At 56.4% G+C, this 25884-nt stretch overlaps 1 protein-coding gene across 2 annotated transcripts in view; it reads left to right on the top strand.

Moving 5' to 3' along the window:
- The window catches only part of VAV2 (vav guanine nucleotide exchange factor 2), a 173905-nt gene that overhangs the window by 90385 nt on the left and 57636 nt on the right, over positions 1-25884 (top strand). For both annotated transcript variants that reach the window (XM_023516213.1, XM_012808219.2), the window contains exon 3: positions 14685-14743. In XM_023516213.1, the coding sequence (XP_023371981.1) occupies positions 14685-14743 (59 nt within the window). The remainder of the gene's footprint in view (positions 1-14684; positions 14744-25884) is intronic.

Genomic DNA, 25884 nt, shown 5'->3' with positions numbered 1-25884 from the left:
AGCCCTCTGTGAGGACACTAGTCAGGGGGCCATTTGCCTCCTGTCTCAGCTGACAGCTGGGAGGGAGCCCTTTGGGGACTCCGGCTCTAGGGGCTTTGTGGCCTGCCAGGCGCTGTCACAGGCTGATGATAAGGGTGGGTGCAGCCGGGGAGACTCACACCTGGGTGCTGGGCTGTATTTGCCCTCAATGGCCCAGTTACTAAGCCTTCACACAGATAAGTATGTATTAGGAAGTTATTGCTGTGGTGTAAGAGATCCAGTTTTTCTTCCCCCTTCCTCTTAAACTTGCCATTAATCAGTGAGGCCAGTGATGTGGCTCTGAAGCCTGAGCCCCTCCAAGGTAGTGGCTGCCTTCTCTTTTTCCGGTCTCGGGGACAGGAGTACAAGGGTGGTTGGGGCTGTGGGGAACCCACCAGCCAGGGATGGTGTGAGCAGGGAAGCAGGGGCCCTGGAGCATGGCTCTGGGGAGGCTGGCCAGTTCTTCTGGGTGCACAGGGACTGGTCTAGCTGATGTGTGCGTGTGTCCACTCTGACCCTCGGTATCCTCATCTGACAAGGGCCACAGTAACACTGACCTCCTTGGGTAGTTGAGGATTTAAGAATGTGGAGCCCAGAGCCAGACTTGCCGTGTTGAGTGGCTCAAGGAGGTCCCTGGTGGTATGATGCTCTGAGCAGTGACTCAGTGGGATTGTTGGGTTGCCAGGGGGTAGCTGGAGTGTCCAGGGGTGTCTCCCCAGCCTTGGGACCTGTGGCCTGGTGCATTGCACAGAGTAGAGCCTGTGAAGACCAGTGCTCAGGGGGACACGTGGTGGGGCCTGTTCAGGGCAGAGGGCCTTGTGCAGGTGGGGCCTCCTGGGGCACAGGAGGGTGGCAGAAGAGGGGCCAGCCGGCCTGACAGGTGTTCTTTGGGAAGCAGAAATGGGCAGGTGGTGGCCCAGGTGATCATGGGCACCTCCAGGTGTCCTTTCCCCAGGGTGCACCGTGAGGCCTAGGCAGGTGGTAAGTCTCTTGGCCCAGGCGCCCTGCCCTCCCTTCCTTGACTGGCCACTGAGTCCAGTCCAGGTGGTCTCCCCCTCATCATCCCCTCCTTCAGGTCAGCCTGGCTCTCTTGTGTCTGGTAGGACGTGTGTCTCCTGGCAAGGAGAGATGCTTCTTTCTCCTCTTTCCCTTGGTGCTGTTTGCTTGGCCTCTTAATGGCTATGAGCGTGTCCACTCTGGCTGGGCACTGTGGCCTCTTGCCTGGATCTATCTGCTGTCATCTTCTGCCCGGCTTGGTCAGAGGCTCCGAAGCGCACAGCCCTTCCCAAGTTCTACCCTCTTTCCATCCGTTCTCCGTTCTTGGGCCAGAAGTATCTCTTAGGCACCCTCCTGCCCCACCTCTCTTGCTGCCTGGAAGTGTAGCTTCTTGGCCCCGTAGCTGTGGGGAAGGGGTCCCAGTGTCTTCCCTGGGCTGCACCCTCTGTTGAGACCTGTGTGCATGTTCCCCCATCCCGGCCTTGTCTCAGGCTGCTCACATGCTGAGCTCTTCCAGACACCCTCACAGCTATGTGGGTAGCCCCTAGCCCAGTCACAGTGACACATAAGACTAATGTCTATCTGTTTTATAATCTCTCAAAGTAGATGGACCCGTGAGGGCAGGGACCTCCTGTGTGCTTCCTGGGTGCAGCACGGCAGGCTCCTGAAAGAGCTGTGGGGAGCTGAGCCTTAGAAAGAAAGACCAGCAGAGTCGATCCTGCTCTGTGCCTCTGGGACTTCTGGTGGGTCTGGGCCTCAAAGGGAGCTGCCCCATTATGTGTCCCTCATCTTAGGTCCTGGGCCTCCCACAGGGCCCTCACCATGAGCCACGCAGACTGTCTGGCATGGAGGATCCCAGGCTGCATGTCTGCTGTCCTTGGCACCCTGGGTACTTGCAAAGTCCCTTCCCCTTTGCCTGGTGAGCCCTAGCAGCTGGCAGATGAGAGCTCACAGCCTGTGGCTGTGGAACAAACACAGGTAAATCTGTGAAGCTTGAACCCCAGGTCTGCCTGGGGAGAGCCATATCACTGCAGCACATCACCCTGGCTGGGCAGCCATGCAATCACAGCTCACTGCAGCCCTGGACTCCTCGGCTACAGTGGTCCTCCTGCCTCAGCCCTCCAAGTAGCTGGGCCTAGAGGTGCCTGCTTCCATGCCCTGCTGTGTTTTTAAAAATTCTTTTGTAGAGTTTGGTCTTGCTCTATTGCCCAGACTGGTCTCAAACTCCTGGACTCCAGTGGTCCTCCCACCTCAGCCTTCCAAAGTGCTGGGAGTGCAGGTGTGAACCACCTTGCCCAGCCTGCAGTATACCATGGTGGCTGGTCCTACCCCCACCACTCTTCTTCCTGGGCCTTCCTGCCCCATCCCTGCTGGCCATGGGACCCTGTCAAGGCATATAGCTGGGCCTGACTTCTCTGTAGGTAAAGTGAGGGCCCTGGATGCATCTTTTCTGGAGGCTTCTTCACATTCAGACATGGTGGGCAGAGCCAGCCCTGCATGTCTCTGGGCCCCTTCTCTCTGCTGGGACCGCTTTTCTCTCCAGGGACAGACTGGACATGGCAGGTTTTGTAAGATCAGTGTCCAGAGGGCACAGGATGTCTCGAGGCCCTCCTCCTCCTTGCAGGACTATGGCAGGGGAGCCAGACAGGGTCCTCAGTGGGGTCCCGGGACAGGCACTGGTCAGAGTCAGGAGCCGTCATCTGAGGCTGCTGTTACTGTGCCTGGTGTGTGCCATCTCCTTTGACCTGTGAGTGTGGGGGCAGGGCCCTTGGTGTCCCTGGGTATGGGTGCATCGAGGTGCTTGGGGACAGTGCAGCTTGGCCAGGGCACAGCCTGCCAGGCCCCACTGTTGGTCTGATGCCCCTCCCAGGGGCCCAGAGGCCTCCGGGGCCGGCATGTGTTTCAGTCCGGGGAAGTCGAGGCAGGTTAAGGGTTTGCCCTGTCACCTCCCTCTTCTATGGGAGCCTCAGAGACCCTCTAGCCAGTGTCTAGAACTGGCCATCTGGGCTCCTCTTAAGTGTCCAGTTGGACCCTCTGTTCCTAATGTGGCCCCCGACTTTCAGGGTCAGGGTTAGGGACAGGAGTAGCCAACTCTGACAGCCTGTCTTCCCTACAAGAGAAGAGTGAGGCAGAGTGGGGCCTGCTGTGGTGCCCTGAGTCCCACACTGAGGTCCCTTGAGGAACCTGAGTACCAGGTTGGTTGGGGCTGATAATCCCTGCCCCACCAGCCTGCTCCCTTCTGCAGCCGCCCACCCTGCCTGTCCTCAGGCCCCCCAGAGCCCCTCCCGTTCCCCTAGCCTCATCCCATCCTCCCCTCAGGGTCTCCCAGCCCTCTCTTGGGACTTGCCTCAGTGGCTTCTGTCTCCACTTGTCGGGGTGTGTGCATTTGGGTGTGTGTAGCACATGTGCACAGGTATGTGTGTGTGCCCGAGTCTCTGTGTGTGAATGTGCTTGTGTGAGCTGGTGTCTGCACGCTGAGAGTGGGCCTGTCTGTGTGCGTGTCTGAGTGTGCGAATGAGCTGTGAGGCATGTGGGGGGTTGTGAGTCTGCAGGTGTCTGGGGGCCACAGCACAATGCCTGAGCATGGGGGCAGGAAGGGGCGGGGGCGCCTGGTGGAGGCCACAGTCCCCAGTGTCCCCGGGAGGCCCACTAACTGGCACTGCACCCGCATCCTGCCACCTGGGGGAGCTGCTACCAGGAATGCCAGGTGGACCCAGGTTCTGCTCCTGCTGTGGCCTCTTAGCTGTGTCCCTGGCCTGGGAGGTCACCTGGGGAGCTGGGGTAGTGATGGGGCAAAGGGGTGCCATGAGATGAGCCACCCACAGTCAGGGGCTGGGAGAGGGTGGGCCCAGGGCCCTGTGGGAGGCCTCCTGTGTAGAAGCCTGCACTTCAGCCCTTTGACTCTGAGAAGAGGGCAGGGCCCCAGAGAGTAACACAGATTTACAGCCTGGTGGAGGAGGTGAGACTTGGAGCTTGGGGTGGGGATCATGGAGAGAAGCCCCACTCTGCAATGCTCTTCCTGTAATTCCTTCTTGGCCAGGGCATAGGCCCGGCAGGCTACCAGGTCCTGCCTTGGAACCCTTATGCCTCCTGCAGTGAGTCACCTGGCAGCTGACCTGGGTCTCAGCCTGTGGCCTCCCTGCTGACCAGGAAGGGACTCTGGTGTCTGCAGCCTGGGTCTGGGCTACCTCCTGCAGTGGGACCTGTATCCCTCTCTGACTTGGGGGTCTGTGTCCCCTCCTGCCAGGTTGCTTGGGAGTGGCCAGGGAGTGTCTTTGGGGAGGGAGCCAGCAGCATTTGCAGACGGTGAGTGGCCTGGCCCACCCAGGCAGCTCCTTGGAGCCGGGGAGGAGCGGTTCCTGGCCTGGCAGATTACAGAGCTCGCCCAGTGGCCTTGGCCTTGCTTTGTGCCTGGAGACTGTGGTGTGTCCTTTAGCATCCAGGATGGATAGGCAGCCCTTCTGGGCCAGGGTGGGAAGCACTGGGCTCTGTAGCAGGTGGACTGGCCTTGGCTCTCCCTGCATCTCAGTTACTCCTCTGTAAAATGGGGGAGCCACAGATGTGTCTTGTCAGGGTTTTAAGGGAATGAAATGACATAAACCTGGTAAGGTTTTGGCAGGCAGGGGACCTACACAGACATCAGCTGTCATTTTTGATGAAGCCTTGTTAGGGAGAGAGACTGGGTGCCTGGAAGTTTCTGGGTGGCCTTTGCAAAACCGCTTATATCTTCCTAGCTGGGTTTTAGGTTTCCCATCTGTAAATTGAAGAATTTGCACCAGATGGTGGCTAAGGTCCTTCACCCAGGATTTGAAGTTTGCCTGCTGGATTCCTGCAGTATTTCCTAGTGGGGACAGCCACAGTCAGTGGCTTAGCTGTCCTTCCCTACCTGGGACTCACTCAGCATTGGTCCTGGAGTTATGAACCAGGGACAGTGGGTGGCTGTCAGGGGCAGGTGCTGCCCTGGGTAGGCCTAGCTCGCTTCTCATGGGCCAGGGCTTTCTGTGGGCAGGGGCTGCTGGGGATCATGAAGAGACAGCCGTAGGGACTGCCTCTGACTTCAGCAGGGAGGAGCCCGGTGGCCGGCTAGGGACACCTGCTGTAGGCATAGGGAGGGAGCGAGGTGGCCGGCTAGTGACACCTGCTGTAGGCATAGGGAGGGAGTGAGGTGGCAGGTGTACTTGCCATCTCTGAGGTCGTGTGGATCCCTGTTCAGCATGCAAGGAGACAGGCCTGGAGAGGAGCTGCCGTCACAGGTGTGGGCCACCAGCCCAGGTCTGGTGTTTCGTCCTGACTTATGCCTCTGTGCTGTCCCACTCACCTTCTGAGACAATTAAAATGCCTCTAAGACACAGCCAACACATTATCCAGTCTCAGTTGCCCAATCTGTCCACCCAGAGCCCATCTACCTCCCTCCGTGAGCTGTAGCCTCTGTCTAGCCGGAGGCCTCAGGAAGCCATGGAGGGAGCAACGCCCAGCCGGCCGCGTGCTGCCTCTGGATGCTCTGTCAGTGTCTCCAGTGTCTCCTCTCCCTGGTCCCAAGGTGCACAAAGGGACTCTGACCTCAAGGTTTCCTGGCCAGATTCCTGCCTCAGGTAATGTTCTGAGTTTCCATCTCTGGAGCCAGCAGGCCACAGTCCTCAGCCTCTTCTACCAGAGGGGAGGCCTGGTCACCAAGACCCATGGCACTGGGGAGGGGTGGCACAAGGCCTCAAGGCAAGGCCCTCCTCCTGTCACCACCTGACACAACCCTGGAGGCAACAGGGGGTGGGGGTGCGCTGTTACCCTGGGGCCTGGCCCCTGCTCCCAGCCCGCTCCGCATTTGGGATCCGCTGGTGGCTGAGGCCTTGGGCTGTGTACCATCAGCATCCCCACTTGGCCCTGGGCACTTCACAGCTATGACACCCTCAGGGGTATCTGCTCAACCACCCATGTGAGAGCTCAGCAGGTCCCTTCTGTGCCATAGCCTGAGTGGTATGGATGGCACCCAAACCAGGAGGACCTTCTCGACTAGAGTCTCAGTGGGAAGGGGTGGGTGAGGCAGACCCTTGGAGGGAGGCTGGAGCAGGGACCTCACCGAGTGGGTGCTGCTGGCTGCAGTATGTCCCTGAGCCCTCTTACCTGGGGTCTGGAAGGTGCAAGGCACCTGCCTCGGAGATGGCCAGCATAGACTTTAGGAGCTGGGCATTGGGCAGACCCAAGCTCCAGCCGCCTCAGCCAGGAGACCTGGGTGGGTCCTGCTAGCTCTGGGCCTCAGTTTGCTGGACTGCAAACCAGGGGCAGCAGTACCTCCTGGTGGGGGGCAGTAAAGATGGAGGGATACTGTACAAAGTCATGCAGGCATATCGGGGGTGCAGATGGACATGAGGCTGCCATCACGGTCTGTCTTCTCTGCCTCTTTCATCATGAGGGATTGAGGTGAAGGGATCTCTGAGTCAGCCCCCTCCCATGCACCCTTTACTACCCAGCATCCCCCCCCCCCCAGTAGACAGCAGCACTCGCAGAGCCTGAGGCACAGAGGTGTGGGCACTGGGCCCCAAGGCTCAGGGGCTCTCATGCCTTCACATCTGGGGTTTAGATCCATAACCCCTGAGAATGATGGGCATCTAGATTTGGGGCACCCTTTTAAATCACACTAAAAGTTCCGTTCTGGCTCAAGAAGAAGTGGACCAGTTCTGGGAGCCACAGAGGAAGCCGCTCTCATATTTTTCTCCCCCCAGCAGGCTTCTGAGCCTGATCATCTTCCCCAGGGCGACCAGGCTGTCCGTTCACGCATCCCCTCCAGAGTTGCTGCCAGTGTCCTCACTCATTTTCCACTCAGATGTCTTGGGGCCTGGGGCCTGCCAAACCTGTCCTCCCTCCCCCACTGGCTGCCTTGGAGAAACAACCCTGTCTATGGGGGACACTGCGGTGTCCCCGTTGCAGAATGTGGTGGCTGGGTAGTGTCTTCCCTGCTTGCTTTTGTTTTTCTGGCCTCCCCTGGGTGGCAGAGCTCGGATGTGAAGCTACGATTGTGTGTGTTTCGTGATTAATTGCTGTGTAGCGGCCGTGTGTCATTCTGAAGGCAGCCACCCCAAGTGTTTTCTGACCTTGCTCTCTGTGTGAGAAAAGAAAAAAACAGAAGGATAACAGGGGCTGAGCCCAAGAAAGCAATTTATAATGATCTGCTTCTGAATATGTAGCAGTGTTAGCTGGAGATTTCCAAGGCAGATAGGTGAGTTTCTGGGCAACATATTTAAATGAGCTTGATAATCTTGCCACTTGGCTCCACGGAGCTGTGTGTGTTTCCAGATGTGTGGTCGTGGCTGATAAGGACAGTCTCTGTGTCTGCTGTTGACTGATTCCTGGTGACAGTGCGAGGGCGTGGCAGAGGGCCCTGGCCCGAGTGGGTGGCTGAGTCCTTTGTTGCTGTCCGGGTCGGTCCTGCCTGATGTGAGCATCCTGCCCGCTGTGTGGCTGGAGGGATCACGTGCCCAGGTTCACATTCTAAGTTCCTGGGGAAGCTGAAGGGCTCTGTGACCAGTGCTGCTGTGTGTGGCACTGACACTGCAGACTCGGGGTGCTTTGGGGGTGCTTCCCCCAGGTGTCTACTCTTGGTGACTCCCAGTAACCTTGAGAGAGGTAAAGATGAGGTGCAGCGGGGCCCAAAGTGGGGGTCAGAGGTTTTGTGGCCTGTTGCAGGCTCCCGTGTTGGTCGTGTAGCACAGCAGGTGGAGGGAGGCCCAGGCACAGGTCACTTAGACCTTGAGTCAGTTGCTAACTTGGCCACTTACTGCTGGGTGCCCTGGGTCACACCGTCTGCATTTGGTACAGGTAGGATACACACGGTGGGTGGCACTTGTGTGGTGCCCCCCCCGCCCTGTGCTCAGCTGGCACTGTGAGCCTTCAACGAACAGTCGTTCAGTGTTCTGAATGTTAAGAGTTAGGGACCGGGATGCAGGGTCCCCTGGAACCCCCTCTGCTGATGCCGTTTATCCATCTCCCACCCGTCTGCCCGTGTACCCACCCATCTCCCACCCATCTGTCTAATCACCAGCCCACCTCTCACCCACCCACCTGTCTGTCCACCCCCCATCCCTCCATCTCTGCACCTGTCCATCTTTCGGTGTCCTGCAGACGTTCTTTGAGTGCCCTGAAGGCTCTGTGTCCGGAGCCCATCAGCTCTGGAGCTGTAGTTTTCTTCATCTGTGACTTGTGAAGAGGAAGCTCAGAGCCTAATATTGGAGGTCAGATGTGACACCAGCCCCACAAGAGCTTTGGAAAAGCCACACACAGCCACGTGGTGTCTCTAAAGCCACAACCTCCACCACCTACAGGAGATGGGGAGAGTGGGAGGCTGAGAGTCATGTTGTCACAGGTCCTGGAGGTAGGACAGGGTGGGTTACAGAAGGCGCCTCTCTTGAGCCTCTGCTGAGGCCTGAGTCCTTGGGCCACTGGGCCTTGGTCTCCTGTCAGGGAAACAGGGGAGCAGTTGGTCAGGTCATCTCACAGTGGTGACCCTGGGCTCCTGGGGTTCTGGAATGGCACCCATGGAGGTGCAGTGTCCCCGTGACTCACGTGCCCCCTGGCACGGCCCCACTGTGGGCACAGTGCTGCACCTGGTAGGGTGCCTTAAACATTCATGGAGCAAGAGGAGCTTAGTCATTCACATCCATAGGGCAGCATTTCTCCAACTCTGTAAAATCACATCCCAAGGCTAGAGTGTGACATGGCCGTGGTTGGTGGCCGAGCACAAACGCCAGTGAGTATGAACTGAAACCCACATTTCATGAACGGGGCCCGGTGTCCTGGTCCCCTCTGGCCGTCTACCCTAGACACAAGGAATAGCACGAGAAAGATCAGAACAGGAAATAGGAACAAGCGGGATAAAAAGAACAGGCAGAGTTTGAAAGAAGAACTAAATAGAAATTCTTAGTTGTTGGAATTAAAAACTCAGTATGTGAATTAAACAGTGGTCTAGGCTGAGCTGAGGAGAAAATTGGTGAATTAGAAGACAGAACTGAGGAAATCATTAGGAATACGGCACAGAGGGATGAGACCTGGGAGACACAAAACCAAGTTGAGACCGAAGATAGAGAGACGCCGAGGGGCTGGGAGCTCAGGTGAGTGGCTGACACCTGGGACCTTTACAGGAGCCTGGGCGAACCCTCCCGAGAGGAGTCTGCAGTACACGTTTCATTTTCTTCTTTAAAGACTCAAGACTTTCTGTCTTGAGTTTTGATTGTGTTTAAGTTGAAAATACTCACGAGCCTAGCGTCCCTGTTCTCAGGGACTTGAGAACTTGGTGTGATAAAGCAAAGAGTCTCGAGTCTTGTGGCTCAGTGTTCCCTGTACTATGTGTTGTTTGCAGCTTCTGGGCTGGACCAGAGCATCATTGAGGATTTTTATAATTCTCTGTGGAACCTGAGACTTACAGCTTTGTGTTTACTTTGCTGTGGTCTAAAGGTTTTCTCAGGCAGGAGAAACACCTGATGGGCCTGTGATATGAAGACACTGGAGACAAATCACTGAGCAAACCCCAATTTGTTCCTCCCTTCAAGGAGCTCACTGACCAGTGTGCCATGGAAATCAGCCTCTAGGACTACAGGGGAGGCCCCGAGTTGGTGGGTCTTCCTGGGTCACTTAGTAACCCTTCCTTCTCCCCTCCCTCCTTCCCTCCTTCCTTCCCTCTTCCTTGCTTCTTTCCATCCCACCCCCCCCATTCACTCATGTTGACACTTACTGCTCACACCTGCAATCCCAGCACTCTGGGAGGCCGAGGTGGGAAGATTCTTTGAGCTCAGGAGTTCAAGACAAGCCTGAATCAGAGTGAGACCCTGTGTGTACTAAAAATTGAAAAATTGAAAAATTAGCTAGGTGTCCTGGCAGGCACCTGTAGTCCCAGCTACTTGAGAGGCTTAGGCAGGAGGATCACTTGAGTCCAGGAGTTTGAGGCTGCCGTGAGCTATGAAGAGGCCACAAAATTCTAGCCTGGGTGACAGACCAAGACTCTTTCTCAACAAACAAAACGCAGTGAAATGGAACATTTCCTGAGTGACCTCCTGGCTGCACTTGGAACACAGAGGTGAAAGGTGCAGGACCTTTTGCTGAAACCTTTCAAGCAGGTCTGGTCTCCTGTGGAGAGCACGCCTCATTTTAACAGAGTGAGGTTCCTCGTCAGCTTCCTGGTGGCTGCTGCTTTAATGGGGGTCTGCCAGTGTGCGTTGAGGGGGGTATCCTGTGGGGTATCCTATGGAGGTCCTGCAGTGGCCCAGACCTTGTGTTTTCACCTTTTGGTCTGAATAACATGTTTTGTTGGCAGGAGAAATCATGTTGGATTTGCATCTCAACCCATGTTGGGTGGGGTGTGGGCAGGTACCAGCAGGTTTAGTTAAACAAAAAGAGGAATCAGATGATGGAGGGGTGATTACTGCTGACACGTCATGTTACCCGCCAGTCTCTTATAAGGAGGTGTCTCGTTTTGTCTGTTAGACGTACTTTGCAACCTGCTTCCTTTACTTAAGGCACCCGGGAGAGTATTTCCTGTTAGTCACTGCCCATCGCAGCATCCTTTACCTGGCGGCCTGCAGCCCTGCGTGGGTCTGGCCTTTGTTATTTATCCTGCGTCCTAGCGTGTTGGGCAGTCAAGCTGCTGATTCCTTAGCATTTGGAAACTGCTGTAACCAAATTGTTGGACACATCCAGCCAGAAACTCTGCTGTCTTTAAAGATACCTGCTGTAAAGCTGTTTGATACGGCCTCCCAAGGCATCTGTCCAGCCACTGACACTGGGATGGTCTCTTCTTTTCTGGGTGTGTCGTGAGCCCTGCCTGTTGCATCGGATAGGCAGGGGAGAGGTGGGGCTGGGGCCTCAGGGCTGGACAGTCCAGCATAGGGGCTGTGTCCACCTCTGTCCCTGTGTCCTGCCTTCACATTAGACTGAGAGTCAGCAGTGAAAGCTTCTGTCAGGGGCCTGCTCCCGTGAAACAAGGGAACACTCGGAAGGGCAGCAGGGCCCAGTGCAGGGAGTGGACTCTTGCTCTCTCTGGCCACCCGGCCTTTCTCTTCTCTCCAGGGCATGGCCCTGAGCTGTCTGCCTGCCCTGAATTGAGAGCCTGACTTTAGGGGTGATTCCCTGGCTTGTGGGCTCTTGGGTGTCCAGCAGGATGAACTTGGTCAGAGTGTTGCTTGAAGGTGAGGCAGCGGATCCCCCGTGACGGGGCCCTGGGAGTCCCGTTCGTGGCAAGGTCCCACTGGACTCTGCCCTGCCCCGAGCCACACCCATCAGTGGTTTCCAGCCATGATTCCTTTGCCTAAAGTCCTTTCTGGCCTCTCTGCTGGACTGTCCTGTGTGTCCCTTCAGTGGCACTGGCTCTGTAGGGTATCCATAGGTGGGCAGTTGGGATATGCTCTCACCCTGCTGTAGGCTGGGACTGGGTCTGTGACATTACCTGTCTGACCCAGTTCCCCAGGGACAGGGGTGCCCAATTTGGGCTGCCTGTCCCAATAACATGGGACGTAACAGTAAGTGCAGATTCCTGGACCCCGGAGCCACTAGGGGTGGGGCCTGGGGCTGCCTTCTGGAGCTTCTCCTGCTGATGTGTGGAAACTGATGGGCGACTGGCTTCTGGGGACCTGGGGGCAGAGCAGGCAGGGCCAGGATTGCCTCTCAGGACCCAGGTCCACCCGCCCCATCATACTGGCCATGCAGTACACTCCTTATTCCCACCAGCTGGACAGCAGATGTGTGTGAGGCCTAGGGTGGACCTCGATGAAACCACAGAGTCACAGTATCAGGAGCTGGTAGCATAGAGGGGCTCCCACAGGCCTGGTCCTCCTCTTTCTCCTCATCCACCCCTGGACCTCCCAGCATACATGTGTCCCTTCCCCTGCCCAGGACTGAGCCCTGTGGGCTGGCAGATAACTGAGTCCAGGGACGGGGCTGGCTGTGGGGGGAGAAAGCTGTGTGTCTTCCAGAGAGGAGGTGATAAAAGTTGGGAAAATGTCAGCCTTTGATATTTATCTTCTAGGAAGAGTCGTCAGGAGCTGTGGGTCAGGAGGCTTTTCATCATGCCAAGAGCACTGACCCCGGGGACACCCAGATCTCTGGCCTGGGAATGGGGTAGGCCCCAGCCAGAGGTGCCTCAAGGAGCCACCTTGGGTGTTCCTCCCTCATAGGCAGGTGGCTCCTGCTCCCAACCTCTCAGGGTGGTAGGTTTCCTACCTCTACCCCAGATCTGACCCCTTGCTATCTCAGGGTGCCCTTGTCTGCTCCTAGCAGCCCCTGGCCTGGTCCTGGGGCTGCTAGGGTGGGGTCCCCCTTGGTGGGCTCTCAAGCTTACCCCCTGCCAGGAACAAAGTCCAGGTGGACATAAGGCCTGGGCCCCTCCAGCATAGCTGACCACATTTAACGTCATGTAAGGAGCTGACCCACCCTTGCTGTGAAACCGGCAGAGCCCTTCATAAGCCACTGGTGACAGCCTGGTCCCAGAGCAGAGCCCTCGAGCTCAGGGCTCAGCACTGTGGCCATGGCAGCTGTAGGAGCAGCTGTCCACTAGAGCATGGACACAGGGTTAGAAGGCCACGTTCTGGCCATGGCTGGCTCGCTTGGCCACAGCACCATGTCCTGTACACGGTGTCACCTCCTGTGTCAACACTGACCATTGGCTGGTGCCTACCTGGGACTGCTGAGAAGATTGGCACCTGTGTCTGGCTCCTGGGGAGGAGCAGCCGGTCGATGAGTGGTGTCTGCCGTGGGAGCAGAGGGGCTGGGCCTTCAAATTCTAACAGTTTAGCATCCTGACATGTGACAGGTCACGCAGCAATGTCATTTCAAGTCTTGTTTCTCCTAAATATTTAGCACTTTTAGAGGCCTAAAATAATAGCCAAGGCCAAGTTGCTTGTTCTTTGTGAAAGGTCCTTTGCAGTGTGGGAGCCATGGTCAGGCCACCTGTGTCACAGGCCAACTGAGTCTTGCCTGAGGAGACACAGAGGAACCCTGTCACCCCATGGGCTGTGACGTCTGTGAGTCCCAGGCCCTGGAGCACAGCTGCCTGTAGGAGAACACTCACAGCCTGAGACTCAGTCCATAGGCTGAGAGAGGGCCCTTCAATATGTTTTTTCCCCCCCTCACTTAAAAAAAATTTCTACTGGAAGCAGAACGGCCCGAGAGGAAGTCTGAGCAAGAGCCCCAACTGGGAGGCTTGTCTGCTGCGTGTGCAAAGCAGCGTGGCCTTGCAGGGGTGACACGTGGGAAGTGTCCCTGGGCTCAGCTCCTGGGGACGTCTGTGGATTCAGCAGGTGGTGTCATTTTCTTGTTGTCCCCTGCCAGACACACACACACACACACACACACACACACAGAGAGAGAGAACTGCGCACCGTGCACATACGAGCAGAGGGACAGCCACCTGTGTACAGCACCCACACGCTGCGGCCCCACGTCCAGGCGGCGTCTGCTCCCTCGGAGCGTGAGTGGGGGCCGTGGCAGCCCAGTAATGCTGTTAGCCCATCATGAGCCGCTTCCTGTCTGGTGTGTGACTCCTTTGTACTTCTGGGTCTGCCACCCCGCCCTCCCTGCCTCAGTTTCCTCATTTCCAGCCATGGATCTTCTGGCTCCACCTCCATAGAGTAGCTGCAGCAGGGCCTTTGAGGCTGGGAGCCGGGTGGTCCTTGGGTCTCTGGGGAGGCTGGCCATATATCAGGGCAGAGGAAGAAGGAAAGGGCACTTTGCTTGTGGAAGGTTCCAGAACTTTCGTTTTTGGTGAGTCTGCTGTGCAGCTCTCTACCTGGAGCTGTGTTGTCCTACACCCTGACCCTTGCAGCAGCTGGGCATCTGTGTAAACGTCATGCAGAGGGAGGGACCTGGGGGGGACCAGGCACTGCCCTGGCTGTTTGCACACGTGGTGCTGGCTGTGGTGTGACCCCGGGCATCTGACCTCTCTGGGCTTCCTTTTCCCATCTCTGACATGGGCATGAAGTCACTCCCATGAGGATGAGCCGTCACTGACCACTTCAGGAAAGCAATTCGGCCTGGGTGTGGTGGCTCACGCCTGTAATCCCAGCGCTCTGGGAGGCTGAGGCGTGAGGATCTCTTGAGACCAGCCTGAGCAAGAGCAAGACCCTGTCTCTATTAAAAACAGAAAAACTAACCGGGTGTTGTGGTGAATACCTGTAGTCTCAGCTACTCAGGAGGCTGAGGCAAGAGAATCACTCAAACCTGGGAGTTTGACGTTGCTGTGAGCTATGATGATTACATGGTACTCTACCCAGGGTGATAGAGTGAGACTCTGTCTCATTAAAAAAAAAAAAAAAAAAAAAAAGCAGTGTAGGACGAGCCCTTTGTAAACATGAGCTGATTCAGGACCCTCCTTGGTGGAAACACCACCCGGGGTCAGAAACAGCCGGCCGGCCCGGAAGCAGCAGCCTGGCCCCAGGAATGTGGCGAAACTCAGCAAATGTTAGTGCATCATCGTGACAGATGTTACACAACAAAAACAAAATAGGTAAAACACTGAAAAACGCTAAACGTTGTGTTTCTCACGGGGGTGGGGTGGGGTGGTGGTGGTGGTGGGGTGGGGTGGGAGGTGCTGAGTTCACAGTTCTCAGCCTCTGCTGAATAGTGTTCCAACTTCATGATTCGTTTCTCTCTCTCTCTCTCTCTCTCTCTTTCTCTCTCTCTCTCGTCTCCCCCAGGTCATCTCTGCGGTGTCCAGACTGTCCCTGCACAGTGCTGCACAGAACAAGGGCATCAGGTGAGCTCTCCGGGCGCTGCTTCCAAGGGCGGCTCCTTTATTCTCCATCAAGACCAGCCTGCCTTCACGCAGGTGTGAGGGTTTTGAGCGGAAATCCTCCACCTGCGTCTTTATCGTAAATTCCCAGTTTATTTTCAAGTCTTCTGTTATTGGCTGGCAGGGACGTGGAGAAGGGGGCTGTCAGCTCACACAAGGGAAATCTTGCAAGCATGTTACTGACGGCTGCAAAATCTCTTTTGATTTAAGTAATAAGATCAGCAAATTAATCCTGCCACAGATCATTGCCTACCTAAATGCATGCTCCACACGTCAGAACCAGGGCTGTGCCTGTGGTGAATGAGGTGGCTGGTGTTTGTTTGCAGGGATGGGGCCAGAGCTCAGTGGACTTGCCCTAGTTGGGGCCATAGGTGTCTTGGGGCATCTGGACAAACCAACCCCAAGGGATTTCTCCACTTGGTTTAATTCTGCTTGGATGGCTGGGCTCCATCTCAGAGAATACCCTGACCCTTGTGGTCTGGCCTCCTGTCTGTGTCACATGGATGGGACAGGTGGACAGTGGGAAGGGGACAGGGCAGCCCGAAATGAGGAGAGATTGCTGTGTATTCTGCCTCACAGGTCGGGGTCAGGGAAACCAGTCTCCAGAATGGGCAGGGAGGACCACACAGCTGTTCTTCCCTGATGTATCTGGAAGGCTCCTACAGGACAGGGCCACAGGCTGTGACAAGGGGCCTGGGTGACAGTGGGAGCCCACTGAGAGCCGAGTGCTTGAGGCCACACCTGGGCACAATCACATGAGAAGGGTACTCCAGCTGTAGACGGGGCCTTCCCCCTGACGTCCTCCCTGGGGACACCGTGCTAGGCTGTTTTCCAGCTATCACCAGGTCTGTAAACAGAAAATGATTGACTGGAAATGATTGACTATTCTTTATCCTACCATGCCGTGATGACACTGTCACTGTCCTGGTGACACTTGAAATGAAATCTGTGAAGCAAAAATCAGTCATTTGATTTGCTTTTACACAAAATACTAGACTTTGATCTCTTCTCCAAAATTCATTAAACATTCTCCCCAAACCAGTGGCCTGGTGCTACAGAGCTATGTCAGGTGAGTGACATGGCTGGGTTGGTGCTGGCGTGGTCCTGCTGTGGCGTGTCCCCGGCTGTGCCCTTCCCCTGGCCTGCAGCCTAAACATGCCCCCAGCCCTAGCTGGGCCCATGTTCCTGGCTCCTGATGCCCCATCGGTGGCTCTGAGAGCCTGTTTCGCTGGGGCTGATGACGGGGCCCCACAGGCGGCTTAGAGGCTGGTGAGGAACATGGAGGGAACTAGCCCTGGGTCTGTCTGGGGTGTGTGTCCTGCTGTGGTTAAAATAGAGGCTCCTCATGCTTGGGGTGGGCACCCTCTTTCCTGGCCACCTGGTGTTTCCCCATCAGTCTAGTCTTGCTGCCCCAAGGCCCAAGTGGGCACTGCAGGGCTTCTGGAAGCTGCTGCCCTCAGACAGGGTGGAAGCAGGCATTCAGCCCTTTGGCTGGGCCCTGAGACCAGCAGATGCGACCGGACCCCCACCCTCACCCTGTTTTCCTCTGGGCTGGGCTTGTCAGGCAGCATGTGGGTCTAGTGGCCCCAGACAGGGAATGAAGACCCCAGCCAAGAGGACCATTGCTCTATGGGAGATGGCAAGCAGGGGCCTAAAGATTGCAGGCTGCAGAGCTGGCAAGGCCCAGGCTGAACCCCATGTCCTGGTCAGCCGTGAGTCTTGTGCTGAGACATCTCTCTGAAGGCCTGGGGTCTCCCTTTCTATACTGGCGAGTCAGGGACAAACACAGGGCCTCCTCGGGCGTCTGAATCCCTAGCTCAGTGCCCAGCCCACAGAGGGGTTCACCAAATGGTTCTGATGATGGTCAGAGTGTGTTCCGTGTCCCTGAGGACCACGATTCACCGGGACTCACAGATGCAGAAGAGACCTATGTTCGTGGTTACAAAGTAAGTCAGCAAATGGTGAAAGCACCTGGGGGGTTCACGTTGTCCCCCCATAGAGTCTTCGGGAGAGCACTTAATTAAGATTTGTTAATGTTGAGTAATAAAAGGCAAAGAGAACCTCTAGCCAGGGAAACCCGCCCAAGCCCCTTCATTGCCGGTCAGTCGTGTTGGCATGGAATGCCTGCTCCCCGAGCCTGGTTGCTCCGTGTCCAGCCCCTCTGAGGTCACACTGATTCTGCATGGCCCAGGCCTCGCCATGCATCACATCATCAGTGTGGCCTTGTGTGGCCCAAGGTCCCAGGCACAGGCAGTCCCGAGTTTCAAATATCCAGCTGATGTGCAACTCATTTTTACCAACAGAGGGTGTTACAGCTGTTAGCTAAACATCTGTTCCAGCGGTTCCAACCTACATACAAACTCAACTTAAAAACAAAGCTACCCGAGACTGCCTGTGTACAAAGACCCTCTCATCAGAGTCTCACCAGGCAGGGCTAGGCTGGAGGTCACCTCCAGGAGCCGGGAGAGCCAGCCCTTTCTTTGGCATGTGCAGTGGTCGAGCGCCCCAGGCCTGCTGATGCACCCTGTTACTGCACATGGGACCGGCAAGTAGGAGGCCAGGAGGGAGATGCTTGCAGACACCAGGGCACAGGGCTTTGCCCCTCAGCCTCTTGACCATGCCCCGTCTTCTCCTTCACTCCGGTCTCCCCACACCCCCACCCTTGCCTGATCCCCAGTCCAGACTACTTCTGGGTCTTTCCCTCTGCAGGCCCTGGGATTGAGAGCTCCTGTGAGCCCTGGGGACAGGTGACCTTCCCAGGCAGCCCTGTTGGGCACACCAAGTCCCAGCCCTCCACACAGGCTGAAATTGTCATGGTGAATGGAGCATTCTAGGGGCAGGTGCCAGCACTTTGCAAGACACTAAGCTCTTCATCGAGAGCATTTTATGGTGCCATTAATTAGCAAAGGTTTTAGTTTAGCCAAAACCTTTCTTTTCTGAAAACCCACCACCAAGCCTGCAGCCCTGGAGAACCCCTTTTCCCTTTCATGGCTGAACAGGGGCCCAATGTGCTCCTTACAAAAATGATTTTCACAACCTTGAATTTTGTATAATTAGCTGATTTTCTATAAAAGCCCCAATTATGCTTCTCTGAGGCTGATGAATGGGAGACAGAATCCCACCCTGGTGCAGGCTGGGGGATCAAACACAGCGGGTGGGGGTTGTGAGGCAATCTACCCAGGAAAAGGGGTGAGTCCTTCTTGTGGCCAGAGTTTGCCCTCCCTGTCGGAGTGTCCTGAGTTAGGTGGTGAAGGGCAGGACTCTCCCTGTGCCCAGAGGTCAGGGCCACAAAGGACACCTCATTAGCCAAGTGACCTTAGGCAGGGACACCCTTGGAACCTCTGTGTCTTCTCCTGTCAGCTGGGAGCATTGCCCTACCTGGCAAGGTCGCAATGAGGGGTTCAGCTCAACACTTTGGACGTCCTGACACCCGGGCCTCGGGACTGTAACAGGAAGAGGGTTTTAATAGATGTAACTAAGTTTGTAATGATGAGGCAGGAGGGTCAAAGTCAGGAAGAAATGGTTCCATAGAGGTGGGGGTGACATGGCTGTGAATGGAGGGCTGCAGGCGACTTCAGAAGCCAGGAGAGGCCAGGGACGATTCTCACAGAGCCTCAGGGGAGAGACTCGCCTGGCTAACAACACCTGGCTGTTTGCCTGAGACCATTCAGGATTCTGATTTGGGAGCTGGGGGTCGCTGTGGAGTCTTGTGGCTTGTTCCAGCAACAGGAGCTGTAGGGCTGGCCCCAGGCTGGGTCCTCACCAGGCGGGGTGCTCCTGGGGCAGGGACCAGCTTCCATCTTTGATTCCCTCATCCCTGCCCGGCCCCCCTCCCCTTCACTCGCGGAGATTTTTAGTTGAGGTAAATTCATATACATAAAATATACAATTTAGTGACATTTAGGACCTCTGCAGTGCTATGCAGTCGTCACCTCTGTGTAATTTCAGAACATTTTCATGCCCTGTAAGGAAGCCCTGTAGTGCTTTGGCCACAGGTGCCGCCCTGTTCTTGGCTCCTTTTGCCTGGGCTGGTGTCTTCAGGGATCACCTGAGTTCACAGGTGTCAGCTGTGTTCCTGCTGCAGCCCGAGTGACTTTCTGTCCTGTGATGGACGAGTTTGCTCATTCACTCTTTACTCGATGCACCTGTGGGTTGTGTCTTGGCAACCTGGGCTGGGCAGGCAGGAGTTGGGGGTCAGGGTTGTGTTGAGGTTGGGGTGAGAGAAACTGGACGCCTCCCAGCACCCAAGAGCTGGAGCTTCCTGCTTCAGTTTGAAGCAAATTCTCAGAATATTAGACACACCCAGATCAAATCCAAGTACAAGAAAACATTCAGAACTGAAATGTCACTGGAGGCTTTAGAGAATGTGGGAGGAGCTGGTGATGGGCCCCAGAGCTCCTGGGCACTGAACCTCCCAAAGGGTGGCTTGAGTTGTGCGGGCAGGGCACTCTCTTGGGGCCCTGGCCTCATTGCCTGGTGTTTTCTCGTCCGTGCTCAGGAGATGACTGGAGCCCAGTTGCCTGCTGGGAAGCTCAGCTCATGAGAAAGTCTGTTATTCCCAGTGGTGATCTTCCTTTCTACCCTAAGCTTGTTTGCCTTTCTGAGTCACCTAAAAAGTGCCAGACATCTCTCCACCCCAGGGGCAGTGGGGGCCCTGGCCAAGGAGCAGGGTCAGCAGGCCCACATCTTGTCCTCCTAAAGCCTGGCCTTCACGTGTGGGAGTGGCCCTGCTGTGGCTGCTGCAGCCTTCTGTCTTGGGCATGACGTCCCCAGCTTTTTGCTGTCCTCCTTGGTGCTGCCTGGTTAATTCCAGGTAACTGAACTAGCCATGAGAGAGGGAATTTGGATGGGAAGTGGCAATTTTTATATGCTCAGCAGCTCATCCTGCCGGCAAGATGGTTTTAATTGTCCCACCTGGTGACATCAAACATCCTGGCCACCTGTCCTTGGTTGGTGAATCCCCAGGCCAGCCTATTTGGAGAGCCTTTTCTCCTGTCCTGTCATCATGATAATGAATTCCACATGGTGTGCATAAGTGGCGGGAGGGGAGCAGGTGAAAGGCATTATGCTCCCTCCTGGGCGTTGGAAGAGGCCACCCCTGGATTGCCGGATGGCAGGGTGGGGTCCAGCCCCCTCCAGCCTGGGGGTGGTGCTGCTGGTCTGTGACAGGCGACCTGTGCATAGCCTGTCACTGATCACCAACCAGCCTGCTCTCAGGCTAGTGTCTACTCCATACCACAGGATCCACCACTCTGGTCAGTTGCACAAGGCAGGCAGCAGCTCAGTGAGTGATAGCCCTGGGCAAGGCCACCTCCAAGCCTGGCTTGGTCTCTACCTGGTGCTCATGGCCCCTCCTGTTCCAACTCCTCCTTTGCACCTGATGGGCTGTAGCTGGGGCCTCAGAGCTCAGGTAGAACAAAACATGTTAGGTAGTGTGTGTGTGCTCATGTGTGCATGCACGTGCGTTCTCAGGCGTGTGCTTGTGTGTGTGCAGGTATGTGTGTGCATGCAAGTGTGTGCGTGCTCACGATGTGTGCAGGTGTGTGCTTGTGTGTGCACACAGGCATTTGCATGTGCTCGTGTGTGCGCCAGTGTGTGCTCACGTGTGTGCAGGTGTGTGTGTTCGTTTGTGCATGCATAGGTGTGTGTGTGCTCATCCATGCATGCACAGGTGTGTGCCTGTGCTCATGCGTGTGCACACCCTGGGTCTTGCTCATGTCTGCACTCCAGTGTCTCTCCACAGGACTCTGAACATGTCAGCTGGGGCTGTAGGTTCCAGACCGTTGTCACTCCCTGTGTTGAAGGCAGGAGTAGTGGGGCCTGCAGCCTCCTCCTGGCAGTGTTGCAGGAGACAGAGTGTTGCCTCAGTTTTTAGCAGATGCTTGCAAAAGTTCTGAGGGCAGAGACCAGAGCCAGGGCAGCTGGGCCCAGTGGATTTAGTGTCTTTTGGTTTAGGGATCCCAAGACTGGTGGCAGAGCTTCCCCTGGCTGGAGAGGTGATGTACTACAGCACAGGGGCGCAGGATGTGTGTTGCCTATGAGCTTTGCTGAAGGAAGGCCTACCTTTTGCCACGTCTACCCGTGTGCTGGGGCGTTCTCTTGTAGGGACTCTAACTGGAGCCTGTGCCGGCAGCAAGGTTCATTGCTTGCAGCTGATCCACACCTCTATCTCCTGCCTCTCACCAGGTGCCCAGCCCACACAGCCCACACTCCTCTGAGGCCTGGGCCACCCCAAACTGCCAGCCTGGCCGTGTGATTAGGGCCTTTGTCCCAGACCTGAGAGTTGGACATTTAGGAGCCTCTGTTCTGCCAGGACTGGTCCTGTGGGCTTGAGGTCCCCTCTAGGGAGGAGATGGCTGTGTCCTGGATCAGGAAAAAGGGGAAAGTCCTCATTCCTAGGAGCCCATGGAGAATGGGGGTGGCTCAGGTGGCCCTGGGTTTCCTCCCAGTAGCTGCTGCCCCGTGAAATCTCTTGGGGCTGGCAAGTGGACAATGTTTCCCATTGGACCCTACATTCGACGACTCTCACCAGCACTCAGCAGGAAACTTCCTGGTGCTTCTTTCCCCTGAGCCTGCTATAGAAGGAGGGTGACTGTGTTTTGGGTCCTCCTTGGCTACTTTGGTCATTGTCTTAAAAACCAGATCTGATAGTCAGCTCTGTGAGGCTTTGTACATAAGCAAGCCTGGTGTCTTCCAGCCTGCTGAGGCTCTGAGGGTCTGAGCCAGTTGGACCTGGGCTGGAGGACCCCTGGAGCCTCTGGAGCCACAGGAGGGCACTTTTGCCTCAGTTTTTAGCAGATGCTTGCAAAAGTCCTGAGGGCAGAGGCTGACTTACTTATCTCAGAGCTAGAGCCATGCTGTTCCTTCTCCCCAAATCAACTGCAAGTGGCAGCCAGCTTCAGGAAGAGAGGAAGGGAAGAAGGGAGGGAGAGATAGAGGGAGGGAGAGAGGAAGGAGGGAGAGAGGGAGGGAGAGAGGAAAACAGAGAGGGAGAGAGAGAGGGAAGGAAGGAGGGAGGGAGAAAAGAAAAGAGGGAAGAAGACAGGGAGGGAGGAAAAGAGGGAGGGAGGGGCCGTTTGGAAGTGGGAATTGTGCTCCTAGTCTTTTCTTCAGGGTTCTGGTCCAGGTGTGCCCATTTTCAGGTCCTCCTCTGGCTAGTGACGTCTCTGATCCCAGGGCTGTAATTGTCCTGTCCAGAGCTGAGTTCCCGGGGAGGTACACTGGGGGTTGGGGTGCTGAGGATTCTGCGGTGGGGCCACAGTGCACAGTGCTGCTGCCGGGCACAGGCTGGGCTGGGTGTTTCTCTCACTGGGCACTCGGCCTCCTCTGCTTGCTGTGCCAACATCCACTTAATGTCTCATGGTGCAGAGGGAAGGGGCTTCCCAGAAGCAGACACAGGGAGGTCTGCCAGCCGAGAGGAGCACGGCCCTCTCTGGGCACTGGGGTGGCCCTAGCTGTTCTCTTCCCACCTCCTCACAAGCAGGCTGACGCCTCAGCTCCATGTCCGGGTGTCTTGTCAAGCCGGGAAGGGAAATTGAGGATGAGTGGGGAGTGGAAACTCAGCAGGAGCCTGAAGACAGGGTGTGGAGCGGGGTCTTGCTGCAAAGTGACTGTGGAGCCCCAGCCTCACCTCCTCCTCTCCCCGCGGTGAACCCAAAGTCAGCCGATGAAGTTGCTGCTGGGGGCACTGGATCCCACGGGTGCCCTCTCGTGAGCTTGCCTAGGAAAGGCTTGCTCAGATCTGTTAATAATTTGCGGCAGCCTTGTGCTGTCCTTTCAAAGGAGGGAGCAGGTGGAGAGTATCTGACATCCATACCCCGTAACCCGACCACCACCTATCCACCCACCTATCTGTCTGCCCATCAGCCCCCAAATCCAGCCACTCCCCGGCCACTGTCCTCTCAGACATCGATCCATCCTCACACCCATGAATCTACCCACTTGTAGCCCACCTGCTATCCACCCGTCCTTCCATGCCCCTCCAGGGCCAGGTGCTTCACCAGGCAGAGGTGGACCCAGGCTGAAAGCAGGGCGAGTCTTCCCTCGTGGTGGGGCTTGAGCCACGAGTTGAGGGATGCTGGGAGTCAGGCGGGTGGGGAGGGCAGGGGCTGAGAAAGAGCAGGTGCAGGGGCTGTAGACAGGGCAGAGAGAGGGGACACCAGGGGCCTGGCAGATCACCACCCCGTGTCCCTGTCCCATCTATGAGCAGCCCCAGCAGCCGGGCACTGAGGCCCCCAGGTCCCCGCAGGCGGCCTCCCTCCCTCGCTCCCCTCCCTGTGGCAGCCTTTGTTGGGCTCTGGCAGAAATTAATTGGATTTGCAGCTCTGTTCCCAAGGGGATTTGTGGCCCCAAATAGGGATGTTAGAATAAAAGTAGCCAAGATTTTACAGGCAGCGGGGTGGTTCTGCTGAGTTTAATGTTCCTGTTTTATCTCCACTGGGGCAGGCAGGTGAGGGAGACAGTGAGGGGGATGGACAAGACACAGGGTGGGAAACCCAAGAACATCCAACATGCAGATCAGATTGTTCAAAAAGAGATGAGATGTTTTAAAATTACTTGCATGTCTTGTGTTAGCTGGCACCAAGTTTCTGTTAGGAGACAAGACACGGGAATAGTTACAGTGATGGGGCCCTTAGGCTCTAGCGAGGTCATTTTCCAGGGCAGTAGAGAGTGGCCTGGGTGCGGATGACGCTAGAAGTGGTAAATGGCAGCTGTTCTCTGGGCCCTGCTGGGTGCGGAACATCCTTCCATCCTACAGGGAGAAGCTATGTGGCAGTGCTGTGGCCTCCATCCGAGGACCAAGTCTGGTGAGGAAGTACGGCCTGTGTTAAGACTGACTGCTCTGAGCTGCAAAGATGAGACTGGGCCTGTTGATCAGCGGTGTCTGCCTGGATGTAGGAATAGCACACGGTGGTGCCAGTGTGGTGCCACCCAGCGCTAGAGTGGATTCAGATGATTTAGCAGGGTGGGTTTTATAGGGGAAGTCCTTGAGTGGCTGTGCTGTACCTACTGATGCGACCCAGGGCCAGATGGGACAGCCCATTTTCTGAACTGTCATCCACACCCGGGGTAGAATTTACATAAGATCACCACGTCTTGCCCCACTTCAGTGTGCAGTGTGGAGGGAGTTTTATACCTTCTTCCCCCTCTCTGCATTCTGCACCTAAAAGCATGTCAGTGCTTCGACACAGGGTCACTTTATATACAGGGTCCCGCTTTAAGGTACCAGTGGGTTTTTAGATGTTTGATTTATAGGATACATTGTAATAGCAAATATGAGCCTTGATTAGATTTTTCATTATTATGGAAGTAACATCGCTCATTGCTGAACACTTGGGAAAAGGACAAATGAATGATGAGACGGGACAGAGAGGGCTCAACCTGCGGGGTGGGGCAGGGACGGTCCCTGGCAGTGGCATTTGGTGCAGGGAGGGAGGGAGCTGCCACCTCTGGGACCAGCGCCCGAGCCTTCCCCCTCCCTTTCATCCAGTGTGCTCTTAATGCCCTGTCTGTGTGCTTTTAAAGCCTTCTGTGGTCACTGTGTGTCAATGGTCCCTTCAGCCTGTGACTTCTCAGCCTGCACCCTGACAGCTCTGTGGGGTCTGGGTCAGCTTCAGGCTCTGCGTATCATGAGAGGAAGTGGCTTCCTGGAGGGGTTTCCTGGCTGTGAGCTATCAGTGAGGGTATCCTCGTGGCCTCAGCTCTGCCTGTGATCCAAGGATGCACACCCTTCACCTCAGTGGGTGATGCTGTCATGGCAACAGGTGGACAAAGGGGAATGTGGCAGGGAGCGGAGGTCATGTCGGGCCATGCTGCCCCTGTGGACACAGGCTGCTGCCAGGAGTCAGACCTAAGGCCCAGGGTTCCTTCAGGTCTGTGACAGAGACAAGCAGGACCCAGGCCTCCAGCTCCATCCCAGGGGCCCTCCAGCCCCACTTCCCCATGGAGCACAGCCCCTAGCCTCACTGGAGGGGGCTGCTGGGCAGCAGCATCCTTCCTCACTGAGCTGCCAAGCTGAGCAAATGTCAGCCTGACCCCAGGCGAGGAGGAAATCCCAGCTGGCAGCTGGGCCTGGGGCAGCCCCCAGCTGGGGTCTCCTGCCAGATCCTAAGTGACAGGTTTCCCTGGCTGCAGGGTGGGGTTTGGCTTAATTAAAGGGATCATCTCTGTCTCATCTAGAAATGAGTTGCTTGTGGCCCACAGCATTTGGACCGGCTGGCAGCCCCCTAACCCCTGGTGTTTGTTCGCCGCCCCCTCCCCCAGCCTGGCCAGCAGCACTGGCCTTTGCAGGAAGGCCTGTCCACTCAGGGCCTCACTCATCTTTGTGCAGAGGACGGGTGCCGGGCGATGCTTTCCTTGCCCTGCTAGGTTCTTTGGCTGGGTTACAGATCAACAGGAGGAAAACGATTTCAATTCTGCACATGTGCATGGAAGTGCAACAAAAACGTGACTCAAGGAAGGGGCCACATTGCAGTTTCTATCATGTATATAGATTCAAGGACCACTGTGAGCTGCAGAAAGGCTTGGGGGCTCAGGGCTTCTGGGGCGTGGGGAGACAAACTGGGGGAGGGGAGGAGCACCCTATGGTCCTGCCTCCTGCTTCCAAGGCTCCCTTCCTAGGGTAGGGGCAGGTCCCGCCAGTCCCCACCTCCACGTCCCAGAAGCCACCTTCCCAGAGGGAACCCTCTCCTGCCTCGTCCCCTGTGGTGGCTGGAGCTGGCGGTCTTCCAGCATGCCACACCGAGCGCTGTCCTGGGAGACCCTCCTCCTTGAACCCAGAGTGCCCCTGACCTGTGAGCAAAGTGGAAGGTGAAAGCAGAGCTGTCAGCGGGAAGACGCTTTCTGCTTCCCTGGATCTCCCCACCCAGCACCTCCACCTGTCCCCCTCAAGGGCCCGTCTGCTCCCAGCAGGGCCACGTGGGGCTCTGTGGCAGCCCCGGGTGGCGCCCAGCTGGCTTGGCAGTGCTGTGGAACCCGCTCGCCTCCCTCTCCCTGGCAGTGCTGTGGAACCTGCTCACCTCCCTCTCCCTGGCAGTGCTGTGGAACCCGCTCGCCTCCCTCTCCCTGGCAGTGCTGTGGAACCCGCTCGCCTCCCTCTCCCTGGC

Source organism: Otolemur garnettii, unplaced genomic scaffold (genome assembly GCF_000181295.1).
Source record: "Otolemur garnettii isolate 467f Iridium unplaced genomic scaffold, OtoGar3 scaffold00087, whole genome shotgun sequence".
Taxonomy (NCBI): domain Eukaryota; kingdom Metazoa; phylum Chordata; class Mammalia; order Primates; family Galagidae; genus Otolemur; species Otolemur garnettii.
The sequence above is the reverse complement of the archived record's forward strand: the minus strand, read 5'-3'. Positions and strand labels throughout refer to the sequence as shown.